Source organism: Sinocyclocheilus rhinocerous, unplaced genomic scaffold (assembly GCF_001515625.1).
Source record: "Sinocyclocheilus rhinocerous isolate Xijiao unplaced genomic scaffold, SAMN03320098_v1.1 scaffold576, whole genome shotgun sequence".
Classification (NCBI taxonomy): domain Eukaryota; kingdom Metazoa; phylum Chordata; class Actinopteri; order Cypriniformes; family Cyprinidae; genus Sinocyclocheilus; species Sinocyclocheilus rhinocerous.
In genome coordinates, this window is record NW_015662167.1 from 876604 (window position 1) to 894367 (window position 17764).

Here is a 17764-nt window from a genome sequence, read left to right on the forward strand (position 1 = left end):
TAATATGCATTGCTAAGAACTTCATTTGGACAATTTTAAATGCGATTTTCTCAGTATTTTGATTTTTTTACACCCTCAGATTCCAGATTTTCAAATAGTTGCATCTCTGCCAAATATTGTCCTATCATGACAAACCATACATGAATGGAAAGCTTATTTATTCATATATATGAGTAGATATATAAATGTCAATTTCAAAAAATTTACCCTTATGACTGGTTTTGTGGTCCAGGGTCACATGTATATATTTAGATATGTATTTTAAATAAAATATTACATTTTTAAATAAAGATTTAATATGGAAAGTAATATGAAAAGGTTTTCTATATACACACATACATAAACAAAATTATGATCATAATTAAAAGTAAATTTTTGGTGTTGCGCTTTGCCTTTTAAGGGTAACAGCTGCCCTTTTCGACACTGCGAGGACGCCATGGGTAGCGAGACGGTCTGCACCCTGTGGCAAGAGCAAAGGTGCTTCCGTAATGTCTGCATGTTTCGCCATATGGAAATAAAGGTTTGTGACCAATTCCAAAACCTCTTTCTGTTAAGATCCTTCCATTGTTTCTCAAATGGGACCTCAATAATGATCCACCCTGTTATTACTTTTATAGAAAAACCGCAAGGAAATCGCATGCTATTGGGAGAACCAGCTGGCTGGCTGCCAGAAACCTCACTGTGCTTTCCATCATGAGAAGCCGCGCGTCATCGATGGGAATTATTTTGCCCCAGACAAAGGTATTTTGTTGTCTTTACAGTAATTTGAACTATACCGGTCTTTATAAATTTCTAATATAAACTGGCCTTTTTGTCTTTTTTTAAATAGGACAAGTAGTGCGAAAGGAGAAGGAAGAGACCCCACTCGAGGACCAAGTCAATCAAGTCCCTGCGCCCACTGCAAACCCCACTAACCCGCAGTTAAGAGGGGTCATTAGAACTGAGACCCAAGAGAATGTCCCCAGCCCTACCCATCCACCAGTGGTCATCAACCCTGTCGATGACGACGATGAGGATGGTGAGCTCACATTTCTGTGAACAGGCTGTCCAATCCCGTTCGTGGTTGATTCCAACCCTTAATTAGTCCTTGATTAGCTGGTTCAGGTGTGCTTAATTAGGGTTGGAGCTATGGGCTGCAGATGGACCAATAAGAATAGAGTTTTGCATCCCTCGTCTAGAAATACTCACTGTCTTTTTACTTCAATATTTGCAGATCAATTCTCAGAGGAAGGAGATGAATCTCTTGGAGGATCACCCCGAAAAATGATCCCAAGCAAAAGTAAAGATTGTTTCCATGTTCTGTTGATATTTTCTTTTATATATTAGGAGCTTTATTTAATCATTATCGGTCATGCAGATGATTCGCTGAACTTTGGTATCCAGACACTAGAGGAGATCAGATTGAGGAAAGCACTCATGGCAAGTTTGAAGAAATCTGGTAAATTAACCCTCAGCACTATTTGTTTGGGTAAGTTTTGCTGTTAAGCCATCTGATGGATCATTTTAATATTCGCTTTTCATTTGGTTGCAGGGCAGTCCACCATGCAAGGCTCAGCCCAAAACAAAGGAACTGCTATTGAAAAGGAAAACATTCAGTCTCTCTCACATCGGGAAGTTAACAATGCCAGCATTGGTGAGTGGTCCATAAGGTTTTAAAACTTTTGTTTTTTTACAGTATCGAACCATTCAATAATTTTAAAATCTGTTGCAGATTCATCTGTTAATGAAATTGGAAAAAGAAAAATTGCGGACAGACTTGGGAAAAGAATTTTGTCCAGAGGTAAGTTTATGAAAACCGTTTGCTTCACATTTATGTATCTGCGACCCCTTTTTACAAAAACTGAAAGATGATGATGTCGTTTAATTAAAGATGCTCCTGTGGAGGAAGACCTACCTTTAAAACGACGCCTTGCTGAACGTCTCGGTGGAATTGTTGAATCCTCCACAGACGTGCTACCACAGAAAGGTGAAAGATTTGTTTATTGTGGCAGCTCTAGTTGTGTGGGTCTTTTGTATCTTTTTCATAATTTCTTTTTTCCTGATCTCTTTATAGCTCCGAAACCAGTGCGTGAAAGACTTGGGTTGACTGCCGCCTCGTCTAGCACTGACAGCGAGCCAAAATCATCTGGAGATATCCGTATAAAAACCCTCGAGGAGATTCGGCAAGAGAAGGCAGCCAAAAACCTCAACACAATTAAAGTTGTGCGTGTTGTGAAAGAAGTGCCGGTGAAGGCGCTGAGCCCATCCAAGAAAAGTGTCAAACCCGCTGGCGGACCTCAAGTTAAGACCTTCTCTGAAATCCTTCTCGAAAAGAAAAAAATGCAGGAAAAAAAAGCCCAGGAAGTGAGCACAACAGCCAGAAGCCCAGAGGGGAATGAAGGACCTTCCACTGCCGGAGCTGCGGTCAAGGCTCCTGTGGCAGCTGGGGAGGTACGAGTAAAAACGCTGGAGGAGATACGCAGGGAAAAGGCAGCCCGGATGCAGGCACAGCTTCAAGAGACCACAGACGATAAGACCCCGACCTCAACTGAAGCAGAGTCAAGTGGACCTCCAAAGAGGCGCATTCTACGCATTAATAAAAGCTCATGTAAGTCAGACACATTCATGTTTTCCTAGTTTGAAATGGTTACCTCATATGCCCAAAGAAGTGTGTTCACATAGCTGTTAATTCTTTCCAGCAGCTGCATGCACTGTGGGTCAGACAAAACCAGATGATCCTGATAAGAAATCAGAACCTGCAATAGAGGTAAGCTACAAATTAAACACAGAACAACAGGCATATCTAAATATTATTGTTTCTCGAATAATTGTTTGCTCCGTTCAACTCGCAGGCAAATGGAAAAGGTAAACCCACCAGTGAGACCGTTAAAGTAAAAACGTTTGAGGAGATCATGCGAGAGAAGAGACTCCGCAAGCTGCAGGAGGAGCAAGTCACCTCCACCAACCAGAAAGACGCAGGACTGTCTGCACCTGCAGCCTCACCGCCAGCCTCTGAACCCTCTGCCCAACCACAAACAACCGTGAGAAAGCGGATTGCCCTCAAAAACAAGAGCTCTCCTCTTCCTGCTGCCCCAGAAACGCCCCAGAAAAGCTCCCCCGAGCACTCTGGAGACAGGACTCCATCGACGAACACACCGACTCGATCAAACACACCGAAGCCCTCAACCTCTCCCGTGATACCTGTCCAGCTAGCTGAGGGAACTATTCAAACAGAGACCAAGGGTATGAATTTAACATTAATTGATGGTCATATTCAATCTCTCTTTAACTGTTTATTTAACTTCTGTTTCTACACAGTAATGCTTTCTACATGACAGTAATGCTTACAATGGTACTAATATTTATGTAATAAAAAAGTGTGTCTGTATGTATAAAATAGAAATGTAAATGAATAATTTTCCAAATGGCCTACTCAATCCATTGCATTTGCCTGCATTTCAGTGAAGCCCAAGGTGAATGTGAAGCCGTCAGTAATAAAGCCGGCAGCCCAGCCTACCCAAAAGAGGAAAGCTGCAAAAGTTCACTCTGCTGTTGCTGAAGTGAAACCTCTTAACACTGCCTGTCAAACACCTTCCTCGCTGGTTATTCCCAACAAGCACCTTAGGGTAAGAGTTAGTATATTTATTATTTAAATTGAGGTGTTAGGCAAGTCTGGTGCGTCACTGTATTAGAAAAAATATAGAATACTGTTTGATTGATTGATTGATTTTTTTTTTTTTAGGTGGAGTCACCAGCCTCTCCAGATGTTAAGTCCAACACTCAGCAGGTGCCTTCCAACACCGTGGATATTCATATGGTGCCTATGAACTGCATTGAGCCCGCCAGTACTACATCTCCTGAAGTTGTTGCGGTCCCCCAAAGGTATGGAAATTGTTCTCATGTATTTCAGACATAATGCTTTTTTTAAATAATAAATTGTGTGTGTGTGTGTGTGTGTATAGGGGTATAACGGTACACAAATATGACGGTTCGGTACGTACCTCTTGTTTTGACGTTACGGTTCGGTATGGTTTCGGTACAGCAGGAGAAAAAACAAAATGCTATAGAAATAAAGTTTGTATTTTATTGTACAGCAGGAGAAAAAACTAAACAAAGTGTTCAAAAAATTTTTTTTTTTTTTTTTTTTAATGAAAATTCAATTACTATTTATTTTTAACTTTAATAATCAACACTCAAATTTAAAAAACTGAATGCAAACATATCAATTAGCTTCTAAATTATACAATTTCTATTTGTTGTTTAAATATAATATTTTACAGAGTGGCTGTCATAACTTGTTTCATAACATTTATTTAAACATGCATTAAATAATGAAGACATCACTGACAGTTAAAGTAAAATATGAGTACGTAGTTCCCAACATTTCGTGAAATGCTCTTCTCTGTACTTGATTTTTCTAGCAAATAACGAGCTGTAGACACTGATGACTTGCCTGAGGTAAATGAAATGCTACGTGACATTTTGTTTACAAATCGTTTTAATGACGTCTTTCTGCGGTTGAAACATCAATTGAGTGATTATGTGAGGAGTGAGATGTTCATTCATGTATGTTTCGCGTTAAAACTAGTAATAAAGTGGAAGGGATGATCGCACTCACTCACGCTCTGCGCTGCGGTTAGAACTGAGGCGTTTATACAGTGATCAGTTGCACATGTCAAAGAGCACCAAAATGGCATTTATTGTCTGAATTGCCTGAAAAAATTGACCGATTTGTTCTGTACTCGTGCGTACTGAACCGAAAGACCCGTAACGAAAATTTTCAGTATGAATATGTGTACCGTTACACCCCTTATATAATTAAATATTAGTAATATTTATTTACATACACAATTACTTAGTTTTTATATATTTTCTTCCCCTTGTAGCCCTGTGGTCAAAACACCCAACATGCGCCCTCGGCGGTCCAGCACCACTACTGGTCGTACTCCTGTTGTTACCAGTTCATCAGTGGATGACTTTGAAGACCTGTTAGATGAATTTACTGATGATCGGCTTGAGGATGACTTGGAATTGGATTCGGGCAAGGGAGAGGACGACCTCCTTTTAGTCATTCATGTATGTTTCGCGTTAAAACTAGTAATAAAGTGGAAGGGATGATCACACTCACTCACGCTCTGCGCTGCGGTTAGAACTGAGGCGTTTATACAGTGATCAGTTGCACCATGTCAAAGAGCACCAAAATGGCATTTATTGTCTGAATTGCCTGAAAAAATTGACCGATTTGTTCTGTACTCGTGCGTACTGAACCGAAAGACCCGTAACGAAAATTTTCAGTATGAATATGTGTACCGTTACACCCCTTATATAATTAAATATTAGTAATATTTATTTACATACACAATTACTTAGTTTTTATATATTTTCTTCCCCTTGTAGCCCTGTGGTCAAAACACCCAACATGCGCCCTCGGCGGTCCAGCACCACTACTGGTCGTACTCCTGTTGTTACCAGTTCATCAGTGGATGACTTTGAAGACCTGTTAGATGAATTTACTGATGATCGGCTTGAGGATGACTTGGAATTGGATTCGGGCAAGGGAGAGGACGACCTCCTTTTAGAACTCTCAGAAATGATTGACAGTTAGACATGAGCGATGTCATCCGTTTTCTTACAAAAACACTGCCACTATGAATTTGAAAGGACTGTGACACCATTTAATCCACAGCATTTTAAATTAAGACTTTTTTATTTTCAAGCTCTAATAGATCTGTTTTAATGTTTCTTTTAGGTTTTTTCTTGTCGATGTAAATATGATTTCTTCATCAAATAGTGCTTGAGAAACACCAGTTGTGGTGTACAGGTCTTGTCCTCTTGTTTTCTTTTAGTTGACTTCCTAAAGCTGTCAAAAAAGAGGAAAAAATCTTATTTAGCTGTTGCAGGTATTGACAAGCCATTGTAAGACAGCCTCGGGTATAATGATTGTGTTGGAGGTTGTGTTATAGCACTATCACTCATGTATTACAAAGACAGGAAGTTTTCAGTTGTGTACTGTGTATGCTGAAAAATAGCTTTTTATTAGAGAGGCACATTAAGGCCACACCTTTCTTAGTCTTCGTTTTGAGTTACATGTATTTATGATCCATTAAATGTTCTTTGGACATCATTATCAACATTGTTTTAACAGGTCATTTTGCTCACCTTTGATTTAGTTTAGGCAAACATTTTATGGTCCTATTGTTTAATGGTCTGACAGATAGCTAAAGGTCATAGCTCGCCTTTCTTCATTTCTGCATAAATTAAGACCTTTAAGAACTTAAGAAATGTTATGCTACATGATATTCCCTTGGGGACCGTCTATACATTTTCACTTTGTGAAATTAATATCAAATTATTTTAGCAGTGAATTTCCTTCTCGGACTTCTGAATGAAACGTGTAAATATGAAGCGGTGTTCTCAGGGAAAATACTTCAGCTTTGCTTAACTTGTATGTTTTGTTTTCTTTGGAAATGTCTTGACCGTCCATGTCTTCTCTTTCTTTTTATTCACCTTAATTAAGTGACATCATGCATTAAGGGACTGGGATGTGAAAATGTTATCTTTACTGCAGCGTCTGTCTTCAGTTGAGTTGCACCTCTTCAAAACCAACTTTGTAAATAAAATGTCTTTGAGAAAATATTGTTTCAGTTTTTAACGGGATTTATCAAGCAAGCATTATATTATGTAAATGCTTGTAGTAACGCAAGTATTTAAGAACGTATATTTTTTAGAAATATATTATATTTGAGGTGTTTGTGATGCAACATTAGTTTTAGCTGCATTTTTGTGCCCAATTATTTAAAAAAATACCATCCCACCCAGGGCCGTCCTTAGGGAGGTGCAACTGGTGCGGATGCACTGGGCTCGTATTGAGGGGTCCGAGGGGGACCAACCCACACCCCCCAGGACACAATCGCGAATGGACCGAGGTGGCCCTGATCCCACCTACAATTTTTTTTTTTTTTTTGCATTGTTAAAAAATAACCTCTAAAATCCTTAAGTGTGCAGCATGTAAATCTCTAGATGTTTTTCTTAGACCTTAAGAAATACAACAATAGAACATATTCACTACAATTACAGCTTAAGAATATTTAAATTCAGAAATGCAAAAGTATACGAATACTCTGTTAAAAAAACTTGAATTAAATGCTTTGTTTTGCCATGATTTTGATGCGCTATCACTGATGTTTCGTCATTGGAAGCCTCACAGAATCTATATTGTACATTTCTTTGTTATGATTCAGGGAAAAAGAGAAGCGCCATTAAACCCCAAGCCAGCAGGTGGCGGTAAACATGTAACACTTGTATCACTATGACATCCTGACCGAAAAAAACACAGGGAAAAGGCAACTGCGTATTACTGCGACCGAAAACTGCAACACAAACGCTCGTCCTCTGCTGTTGTCATTCCTCCACACAAATAGACAACCATAAACCGAGGATTGAGGCTTTTATAAGCCTTGGAATTCTCCTCAAGTTCTGATTCAATAGCTGGGATGCATAATTTCCCTCTAAATTTTAGCTTGTTTAATGGCAGGTATTGGAAATTTCACAGTAAAAAGGAAGAGATATTTATTAGACATAGAAGTCCATTAAGCAACCGGAGAAGATTATTTACGCGGTCGTAAGAATCTGCAAGGGTGGCTTATTTTTTTACATTTGAATGTAATAGAGAGCCGTTTGTTTTTAAAGGGGCTTCTGTAGAATACATCGAGGTTAGTGGTTATTTGGTTATGACCCAGTATTGGCTAGTTGTTTATTATTGATATATTTCTGTTTGAGCCGTATATTCTCCAAACTAACGTGCTAAACATTGTTTTGGTTTGGTGTAACGGCGGAATAACAGGCCGATGGTTGTTTATCAAAGAAACTGACATCTAGTGGCTCTAAAGAGTCATTGCAATTCTGTCAGTATATATAATAAAGTTGAATAAACCATGAAGCTCCTGGAAAACTCAGGTTTTGAGGCCATAAACAGTCTGCTCACTATTGAAACGGGAGACTGTAAGATATTTGGACGGTAAGTGCTCAATACTTGGTTTTATAAACAACATTTACCTATCTGAACACTCAGAACACATAAAGGGGAACTGAGTAAAGGACGTGTTATTCACACTGTTCTGGTGTCAGAGTGTTATTTGAAGTATTTTGTTCTAATGACACTGCTGTGATGTTTCTGTAGTATTGAGAGCTACTCCTGTAAGATGGCAGGTGATGACAAGCAGATGTTTAAGCTGTTTTGTCAGGAGGGGCAGCCGCATGTGCTGGAGGCTCTGTCTCCTCCGCAGAGCTCAGGAATCAGCCCCAACAAGTAAGTCAAAGACTTTTCTAGAGGTACCCCCCTCACTTACACACAATACAATACATGTCTTCCAGAAAGTCATTGCACATTTACTGAAATATGTTTTACTTTCAGACTGAGTCAGAGTTTGGATGATGGGGAGGGTCCTCTTTCGGACAAGTGCAGCAGAAAGACGCTCTTTTACCTGATCGCCACTCTCAATGAATCCTTCCGGCCAGACTACGACTTCAGTCGCACCAAAGGCCACGATTTCAGCAAGGAGCCCAGTGTTAATTGGGTAATTTTGATGTTAAATGGTTACAGTTTCTGAAACAACATATGCACTCATTCTTATATATATAGAATTATAAAACATAATTCATGATTTCCGCAGGTGTTTAATGCAGTGAACAGCAGTTTGTCTGCTGCTGCGGGTGAGGCGTACAGTCACCTACAGCCTCAGTTATGGGAAGCTCTAGACAAGGAGATCAGCCTTGCTGAATGTGACATATACAGGTAGATATTCTGCTTTTAAAATCCATGTTCAGTCAGGCTTGTCTAAAATTTGATGAATGCTTTTGAATAGTGTTTGTTTGTACAGCACTAAATTAAGCAAGCTCTGATTGCATTCTGTGACAGCTACAATCCAGATCTGGATTCCGACCCTTATGGGGAAGAAGGCAACCTGTGGTCCTTCAACTACTTCTTTTATAACAAAAGACTGAAGAGGATTGTGTTCTTCACATGCTGTTCTGTCAGGTTAGAATCTTTGTGTCAGGTAGAAAGCAATTCAGCATCAACATACAAAAAAGTTATCTTTGTAATGAAAGAGGCAATGATTTTATTACAGACTGAATATTATGTTATGTGGGGGTGGAAGAACACTTTTATTCCGCATGGATGCATTAAATTGATCAAAAATGGCAGTAAATACATTTATAATGTACATAAGATTTTTATTTAAAATAAAAGCTGTTCTTTTAAACCTTATCAAAGAATCCTGAAAAAAAATGTATCACGGTTTCCACAAAAATACAGAGTAGCACAAATATTTTTAACATAGCTAATAATAAGAAAAGGGTCTTTAGCACCAAATTGGGATATTAGAATAGTTTCTGAATGATTATGAAATTCAACAACAAAAAAAACAGCTTTACCATCAGCGGAATCTTTTATTTTTATACAGTTTTTTAACATCAAGTTATTTTATATTATTGTGATATTTTACAATATTACTTTTTTTTATTCATGTATATTGCTTTAGCGAACATAACTGACTTCTTTCAAAAAATGCAAAGAATCTTACTGGCCTTTTGAACGGTAGTCTGTTTATACAATTTATTTTACATTATTATTATTATTATTATTATTAAAGATCAGCTGGTCCAACGTGGGGAGGAAAAAAAAGTTTTTAAAAAATCCATTGAGCTCTGAATTTTTGTGTTTGTGATCCTTTAGTCTTTTCATGGCTCCACGAGACTCTGGCATCGACACTGAACTGGATCTGGAGTTAGATGAGGGCAGCTATGAGGAAGAGGAAGAGGGCAACATGGATGAAGGGAGGTGAGGAACTATGCGAACTGCACCGTTATTATTTATTATCACTTCTCTAGGAAGTACTGCATCATGAACACCCATGGCTGTTGCGTTATCATCATTCAGATTTGACAGAAAAATGACTGCAAATAAATCTTGTGGTTCCAGTGTATTTGCTAATGGATGGCCAACAGCCAAAAGTAACATTGCAGTGTAACTTTAAACAATATTACTCTGATATTACCAGACTGACGAGCAGCAGCTTGTGTCATTGAAGTCAATGATAGATTGATGGGTCTTTCCACAGGTATGGTGCACTGTGTGCCTGATGAAGCCCTCCTCCTTGTCATCTGAAGCCAGCATCTCTTGTCTGAGTTTTAATTGCCTGTAATTCTTTTCTGTTTCTTATTCCATTTTTATATATTGTTGGTCATTGCTTAAGAATGGAGAGATGTGGTAATCCAGAGAGTGCTATTCATTGCACTTTAGCATTTTCCTTTACTTTTCTGTGTACTTTCCATTGCATTCTCTTAATGTTCCTCTGAATTCCACTGGAGGGAACATGTGTTATGATATTTTTACTTGCCATTTTACATTTCCAAAGAGGTCATTTTATTTGTATCTGAGTGCAAGTATATAAGGTTTATTCTCTCTGTCTGTTTTCTCCCTCTCTCTGTCTTTTTATTTTATTTTTTTGTTACTCAACCCTCATTCATTTATTCATGTTCATTATTTCCACTAGTTTTTATGGCTCCAAGAACTTTACAACAGTATTTCCACTAGGTGGCATCCTTCAACATCCTTGTCTTCTGTCTCTGGTTATCCTTTACTGCTTTATTTTATTTTTTATTTTTGGAGCTTATTTTAAGTTTTAAGGCATTTTGAGCATTAAATGAAATTAAGAGATTGTAAGTCATAGTTCACATTTAAATGTTATTTCGAGTTTCCATGTTTGTGAGGCCTATACATGCTTATAACTCATTTTTCTTTATATCAACATCCCCGATTTTTTTCTCTATTAATTACAGTAGAAGTTAATGGATGAGCGTCATTTTGTTTTGTAGGATTTAATATATTTTCCTGCAACTTTCTTGCCTCAGGAAAAAATTATATTTAAACGGATATCAGCGTAAACATCGCCCAGTAGATTTATTAGTGTCTTAACCTATGGATCAACTTCCTTTTTTAGTTGCGCCCCCAAAACTAATAAATATGTGAAAGGAGAACCATGATGGGTCTGTAAAGTTTAGTTTTTATAAAGGTTTTGTTTGTTGTTACTGGTTTTTATTTGGATTTCGTAACATTTGTGAGGTGTATAACGTGAAGTAAACATTGCAGTTCTGCTTTCTTCCATGAAGACTTGTTTGTGGTGACTTATTTTTCATTGTCTGACAACACATTTGACTCTTGATAGTGTTTGCTGTTGTGTTTAAAGCTGTAGATCTAACATGGTTCTGTGGATATTGATTATCTATAAACTTTGAGTGGGTGTCAGTGGCTGTTTCTTAACTTTATTACATCCCGCTTGACATATAGCTTGATAGTGAACGAATTTGTCTGATCAGATTCAGTGCTGTTGCTTAGTCTTTCTACTATGGCTTGAATAAATAACACTTACTCATGATGAGCGCTATAGTTCATGTTGTCTGCTGTTATGTGTTGGAGGGCCTCTTGAAGATCTGGCCATATGTGGTGAAGTTGCAATCTTACTGAATTCCTTTTCTGTTTTAGATTTGACTGTGACCCATCTATGTTTGTAATTTTGCACCAGTATAAGAACAGGATACGAGCAGAAAGATGTAAGATCACTTTTGCTCTTAACTTCATAGGTTATTTCTACAAATGTTTTGAGTAATAATCCTGAAAAAAAATCAAGGGTGAGTACCATTGGATGCAGATTTATGCATTAATGATACATTAACATTTCCTTCTTGGCAGCTTAACACATTTTTATGAATATTCTTTTAAAGAGCATTTTTGTTATTTTCAAAATGCTATGTCAAATAAATATTTACTGACTTAATGTGCACTGATTGCGATTTTTACTTCAGAAAACACATGTTCTTATTACAAAACCTTGCTGAAATAAAAAAAAAAAGTACTGCTTTTTGTACTGAATGTGTGTAATTAATCAGGCCAAATCTCATAATGAATCATTAATAAGCAGCAATGCAGTCTTAAATTTTTTTTTTTTTTCATTTTATTTGTACTGGCAACAACAAAATACTTGTTTGTAGGTACGTCAACCCTTGAAACAACAACAAATGTAGTGTCCACTTATCGCTAGTAACAAAAAGATATCTACAAAATGACAGGTACTTTAACGAAAAAAGGGTGAAAGCATTGCATGCAGGCATCACAAACGATAACGTATGTAAAGCCTTTGTTTCGCTCAACAGGCACACCTCTAAACCATTATATGGATGCTTCCTGTGGCGCATGATTTGCCCCACATCCCTTCAGGGTTAAACCTGCTCTACAGCACAAGTACATAGTTTAACAGATGGAAAGACATTTACAAAAGAGACTCTTGAATTCTTCACATGAAAAGGAAACATGAGCACTCGTGCTGACCCGTTGCAGATACACACTCTCAGACTGGGGGAGGAAAAACTCAAATCTTTGGTACTTCTTACAAGTCCAACAACAACAACATTGGCTGTTTTTCTGGGAAAAAAAGGCACTTTAAATAGTCAAATCTGTATTTTCCACTGCAAAAGTATGTAAACAGTACATAAAGGCACAAAGTGTGCATCAAGTATACCAGGAATTAAGTTAGAGGTACTTTAATTTACACAACATGGGTGTACAATGGAAAATCCATGCACTGATTAGACAATACTGATGTTAAAATCATGTGCACGAGCCTCATGACTTTCTTTCAGGAATGAAGCTGTGCCGTGAACTAACGTCTGCTAGGAAAGCAGCATTTTTTGTCCTCCGGTGTCGTTTTCTTGGAGAGATGACCACAAATGGATATTTTCAGAGGTAAGAAACACCGTTATCTGTCTGTAAAGACTACAAGGTCAGTCTCTGGCCCATCACGAACACCTCAGCAGTTCCTCGCAAGGTAAAAAAACAGTACTGTCGTAGTTTCTGGAATCTTCCAATTGATGCCCTTGAACTCTGCATACCTTACGAGGCAATCTCTTCCTCCATAGAGTCCAATCCCCCGATTGTGGGTAAACAGAATGAAGCAGCTCATTAACAATCTTCATTCTCATTTGGTTCAAAATCAGGCACCACCTGATCTGTCGAGTGTCTGGTGCTGGAGTGCTGGTTGAGGGATACGTTGTTGTTACAGTGGAGCCACGGGTGGAAGAGTATATCTCCAGCCTCGAGCCTCTCCGAGGGAGACTTCCTCAGCATGCAACACACCAGTGACTTAGCTCTGGGTGAGAGAGTCTCCGGGATGGTGAACGCACCCCTGCGAATTTTGCTGAACAGTGCTGTGGGTTCCACGTCCTGAAATGGATAACGTCCTACTAGCATGGTGTAGAGAACCACGCCAAGGCTCCATACGTCGGCAGCCTTCCCTGAGTACGAGTGCTGTGAGTTTAAGATCTCCGGGCCGACGTAGGCCGGGCAGCCATGTTTGTCCGTCAGCGAATCGTCATTCCCGTTAAGAAGACAGGAGTCCTCCAGGTTTTGCAAGACCAGCTTTGTTCTGAGGAAACAAAAGAGCATCTATCAGCCACCTGATAACTACCTCCTGCGTTAAAAATACTGGAAAATATTTGCTAAATGAGCAAGACAAGGTAACGCCTATGCAAATCCTGCAGGTTGTAATTAGTGTGGATCTAATATTTTATACACTTAAAAAATGCATAATTTTATTTTTTAAATTGCTATGTTTTAACAATTTTTTTATTATTTAACTATTTATTTTATATTAATCTATAATTCATTTATACATTATTTAATATAGTAGTTAATATAAAAGTTTGTTTATACTATTTATTTAAATTTAACAACACCTTTATGGAGTAATCTTGTTATAAACAATGACAATAAAAATATTAAAATTCTGTCCAATACCAATAAGCCAATTATTATTTTTAATAAATAACAGTAAATAACAGTATTAAAATTCTATACTGTTTAAATAAAAAACACAGTCATTTTAAATACTACAATTAAATTTAGCATTACAACTATAAAAAAATTGATATTAATTTTAAGATTTGCTAATGTTATTAAATTATTAATGCTTTTAAAAATATATAGCATTTAGTTAGTATTAAACAACTAAGGTAATTTAAAAGAAATATAGGGGAAATGAGAATGCGCAATTAATAAAAAATTCAATACTGTGCAAAAAAATATTTGTAATATTTGCTGGCGTTTAATATTATGCATCTCTACTACCAAGAGCAGGTTTGACTTGATTAGCTAGTAATTAAAGAATAAAATACTAAGTTACTGACCTCTGTGGATCGGTGAACACGAACTTGCGCAGTTTAAGGTCTCTTAAAATGACACCGTTCTCATGACAGTGCGCGACCGCGGCTGCCATCTGGCCAAACAGGCGCACTGCCTCATCCTCCTGCAGCCTCTTGCAGGTGCGCACGTATGAGTGCATGTCTCCATAGTTACGCTCGAAGAATGTGTACACGTTGGCCTCCCCGAGCACCACCTCTGAGATCTTGCAGATGTTGCTGTGTGGAAGCAGACGTGTGTAGGGTGCGATGAACTCGTGATACTTCTTAATGGAAAACACCTGGTGGCAACATACCAAAACAAGATGATTATTGATCCCTCACTACATCAACTTATATTAACAGAAACTATTTTAAATCCACTATAATGAAGCATCTATGCTCACCTTGCATGTGTACTCCTGTTCCGTGACCTGATGAACCGCTCTGAACGTCTGAGCTCCTTCTGTGGCCTCCAGCAAGATGTAGGGCCCAATACGTGAGACATGGTGCTTCTCTGAGCCCGGCTGCTCATGGCTCTGGGACAGGGGGCGAAGACAGGGCGCGAGACCCGGGGATGGAGGTTGGCTGAGTCTGCGGCGCTTGCATTTGATGGTATCGGTGTTGTGAGAGTCCTCAAAGTCTACTCGCTTCAGTCGCAGTGGAGGTGTAGGAGTTGACAGGTTCATACTCATCTGTGACAAAAACAAGACTGGGTAAGTTCATGACCTTGTGACAGCATGACTTAACGTACCATAAAGGCATATTGGATGAAGAATGAAGAGTCTATGCACAAAGGTGAAAAGGAAAATTGATAAAAATGAGTGCATTTGATTTTATTGCGCCACAATTCAACACTATAATATCTCACACTAACTAACTAACTCAACAAGAATGGGAGGTTCGTTAATATTGTGTAATGAAAGGAGGTAATTTAAAACTGTTGAATGACTATGTGATGAGCAGGGTTGCTCGATCATACTGACTCAAGTTCTTTTCGAAATGCTGCTCGGCGCCTGTGAGTCATACAGTTATTACCATACAGTCTATGGTTATTACACATTTAAGCGTACGTCATACAATGACGTAGCCTGGTTTCTTCCACTTCACCATTTAAACTAACTTTTTCTATTAAAAATATTAGTATTTTTTGGTTTTGTTTAGAAGACTATTTTTAAACATTTTCGTGTGTGAGGTTTCGGAACTTGACCCAGGTCACGTCGGACTCGAACCTAAATCCCCAGAGCGAGCGGTTTTTAGCACAAACGTAAAACATTACACCAAAGTTCTCAGCTGAATAAACGATTTAAGTAATATGCTCAAAATGCTCAAGAGATAGGATGTGATATCCAAGTTGACAAGGTTCAAACAACAACATACGCTGCATCACTTTCCATGTAAAGTTTAACCACAAAGTGTTTCTCAATAATCGTTTAAATGGGAAAGTTGATCAATAATTGAACTAATCTTAAGGACTCTTGGTTGGTTGTACTAAATAGTGATTCTAGAGGTTAATGTGACGCTTAAAGGTTCGCAGGACTTACCTCGCTGCTTAGACAAAGGACCCGCTCCTCTCCAAAACAGAACAATGAAAACTACAGGCGCACTTAGTTGTGTCTACTTGTCAGAGAACATTTCCACAGGGGAAAAACATACAATATTATGAAATGGGCACTGAAAAACTGTCAGCTGTAGTTACGTCTCGGCATAAGAAAGAAAATGTCGTCTCCAATGAATGCAGAATAAATAGGAGTCAGTTTGAAAGGAGGCGCGTGCCTTATACAGTAGGTGATTTGAAAAGTATCTCCGGCTTCAAAGTGTTTTGAAGATATTCGTGCACATTTAGACTTTTTCCATGCGTATCCTGTCCCTTTCTTTGTCCTGGAGATTGAGCAAATTGATACTTGTGAGTCTGGCGGCAACACCAAGAGATCTTCAATTGTTGGCACGAATGTCTTTGTTCCTTATTCCCGCTGAATGAACGCGTCCTGCATGGACAATATTTTCTTGGATCCTGATTTTCACTGTTGGTATAACGTCCTTTGGTGGTCGGGTATAGTTTTAGACCTTTCACGGCGAATACCGGACAAATAAAACTTGATTAAACGTTGTTAAACGCACTTAACTGTAAGTTTTGCGATACGACACACAAGGAATTGTCCGAAGAAAGTTTAACTAGCTTAGAGGACGCGTCCGAGTTGGTGACGGCACAGAAATGAAAAAGTAGTCATTTAGTTGGTCTTTTGTTGCTGCCGAAATAAAGGTCCTTTTAATAATGAGATCACAAATCAGACGTGGCCCCTCAGCCTGACCGTCTGACTGTAAAGTCTCACTTTGGCTGGGCACGTCTAATATGCTCAGTGTGTCTCACCAGCCTGACTCGATGATGCTGTTCTTAGTAAGATTGCGACATCTTGGCTCCGCCCCTCAGGTCTGACGACATCTAGTACAGAGCTTCGCAATAGTACGCACTAATTTTGAAGTTTGCAAAGGGTGGATTGCAAACACAAAGCGTGGCGTTTAATGGAAATATTTAGCCAATTTTACGCAGTAAATACCGCTAAATTGACCACGACATCTTGACGGTTTCAAAAGCAGCGAATATGTAGTGCACAATGTGCTATCAATATAGCCTCCTATTGAATTACACAGGATATAAACAAAGTAATGCAATAGATCGTGTGAATGTACATTAAAGCGAGCGAAAACCGTGTTATATGTGTTGCTATATATATATACGTTAAGTTTGTTCTTTTTGCCGTTGTGAAGATTAATGCCCCACCCCTGTGTATGACTCAATACCAGTGTTGGTGTTGCACATCAAATGTCTGTCAGGGCGACATGCAGGTAGATGACAGATATAGAGCAAAATACGAACTATGAACCCATAGAAAATTAATGTGTAATAATGGAGTTTACATGTTTCTCTTTTCTCAGGTCTCCTCTAGGGATCTCAACAATGCCTCAAACTGTGTTTTAAGTTTGCAGAGAAACCAAAAGTCAGACATTTCAATATGAACTCAAACATTTTCATTAAATTCTCTAAATTTTTATGGTGGCCATATACATTTTACCACTTACCGTTGGTCAACAATTGACTCATTTTAGGTCTGTTTTATTCAAGATGTTAAATTACATGAAACTGATTTAAACCTCCTTGAGGTAAATTTCCTCTAAGGCATGTTCAGTGAGCTAATCTTAACCTAACTCCATATTAAGTTTTGCAGCTTCGTTTTGTGTTATTCGATTTTAGTCTATATTATTGCTGGTGTACTGGTTATTTAGTACACTACATGTTTATCTCATAGATGACCTGCGCTATGTTGGTTGCAGACCCTGTAACCTGAAGCGGGGTGCACCAGGCAGTCAGCAGGATGCCTCCACAGCGCTCATGGTTTCAAGTTGAGTCAGAGGTTTCATGTGTGTGTGGGTGGAAAGAGGTTTCCTGGGCTGTTCCACCATCATAGGCCTGAGTGGGAGACCAACCACTCCTTAAAATGGAAACGTTTTTGTTGCACGGTGCGTTTTATCGTTTATCTTGTACCTCGAGCCA

The 17764-nt window shown here is 38.5% G+C and overlaps 3 protein-coding genes across 3 annotated transcripts in view; 2 read left to right on the forward strand and 1 right to left on the reverse strand.

Moving 5' to 3' along the window:
- LOC107727775 (zinc finger CCCH domain-containing protein 11A-like) overlaps positions 1-6613 on the forward strand; it is an 8541-nt gene extending 1928 nt beyond the window's left edge. Inside the window, exons 3-16 of the mRNA XM_016537765.1 lie at positions 401-520; positions 618-741; positions 830-1018; positions 1214-1279; positions 1358-1438; positions 1532-1633; positions 1712-1780; positions 1871-1966; positions 2054-2587; positions 2679-2746; positions 2832-3222; positions 3442-3605; positions 3722-3861; positions 5377-6613. Of these exons, the coding sequence (XP_016393251.1) occupies positions 401-520; positions 618-741; positions 830-1018; positions 1214-1279; positions 1358-1438; positions 1532-1633; positions 1712-1780; positions 1871-1966; positions 2054-2587; positions 2679-2746; positions 2832-3222; positions 3442-3605; positions 3722-3861; positions 5377-5584 (2352 nt within the window). The 3' untranslated portion in view covers positions 5585-6613. The remainder of the gene's footprint in view (positions 1-400; positions 521-617; positions 742-829; positions 1019-1213; positions 1280-1357; positions 1439-1531; positions 1634-1711; positions 1781-1870; positions 1967-2053; positions 2588-2678; positions 2747-2831; positions 3223-3441; positions 3606-3721; positions 3862-5376) is intronic.
- Positions 6614-7309: 696 nt separating this feature from the next.
- Positions 7310-11648, forward strand: LOC107727770 (repressor of RNA polymerase III transcription MAF1 homolog). The gene is made up of 7 exons (XM_016537759.1): positions 7310-7996; positions 8159-8287; positions 8393-8555; positions 8652-8773; positions 8897-9016; positions 9716-9820; positions 10101-11648. The coding sequence occupies exons 1-7, from the start codon at positions 7914-7916 to the stop codon at positions 10120-10122; spliced, it is 744 nt and encodes a 247-aa protein (XP_016393245.1). The 5' UTR covers positions 7310-7913; the 3' UTR covers positions 10123-11648.
- A 251-nt stretch (positions 11649-11899) lies between these two features.
- Positions 11900-16590, reverse strand: LOC107727765 (tribbles homolog 2-like). Its single transcript, XM_016537752.1, has 4 exons — positions 15756-16590; positions 14619-14906; positions 14221-14513; positions 11900-13460 (listed from the first exon to the last, which is right to left on the reverse strand). The coding sequence occupies exons 2-4, from the start codon at positions 14904-14906 to the stop codon at positions 12998-13000; spliced, it is 1044 nt and encodes a 347-aa protein (XP_016393238.1). The 5' UTR covers positions 15756-16590; the 3' UTR covers positions 11900-12997.
- Positions 16591-17764: the final 1174 nt, after the last annotated feature.

Excerpts from the sequence above, each read along its gene's own strand:
- LOC107727770 (XM_016537759.1), top strand. The coding sequence starts at position 7,914 with ATGAAGCTCCTGGAAAACTCAGGTTTTGAGGCCATAAACAGTCTGCTC. Across the intron at positions 8,774-8,896 it reads GCTGAATGTGACATATACAG|CTACAATCCAGATCTGGATT; the intron begins GTAGATATTCTG and ends ATTCTGTGACAG. Across the intron at positions 9,821-10,100 it reads GGCAACATGGATGAAGGGAG|GTATGGTGCACTGTGTGCCT; the intron begins GTGAGGAACTAT and ends GTCTTTCCACAG.
- LOC107727765 (XM_016537752.1), bottom strand. The coding sequence starts at position 14,906 with ATGAGTATGAACCTGTCAACTCCTACACCTCCACTGCGACTGAAGCGA. Across the intron at positions 14,514-14,618 it reads AACAGGAGTACACATGCAAG|GTGTTTTCCATTAAGAAGTA; the intron begins GTGAGCATAGAT and ends TGTTGCCACCAG. Across the intron at positions 13,461-14,220 it reads GTGTTCACCGATCCACAGAG|AACAAAGCTGGTCTTGCAAA; the intron begins GTCAGTAACTTA and ends TTGTTTCCTCAG.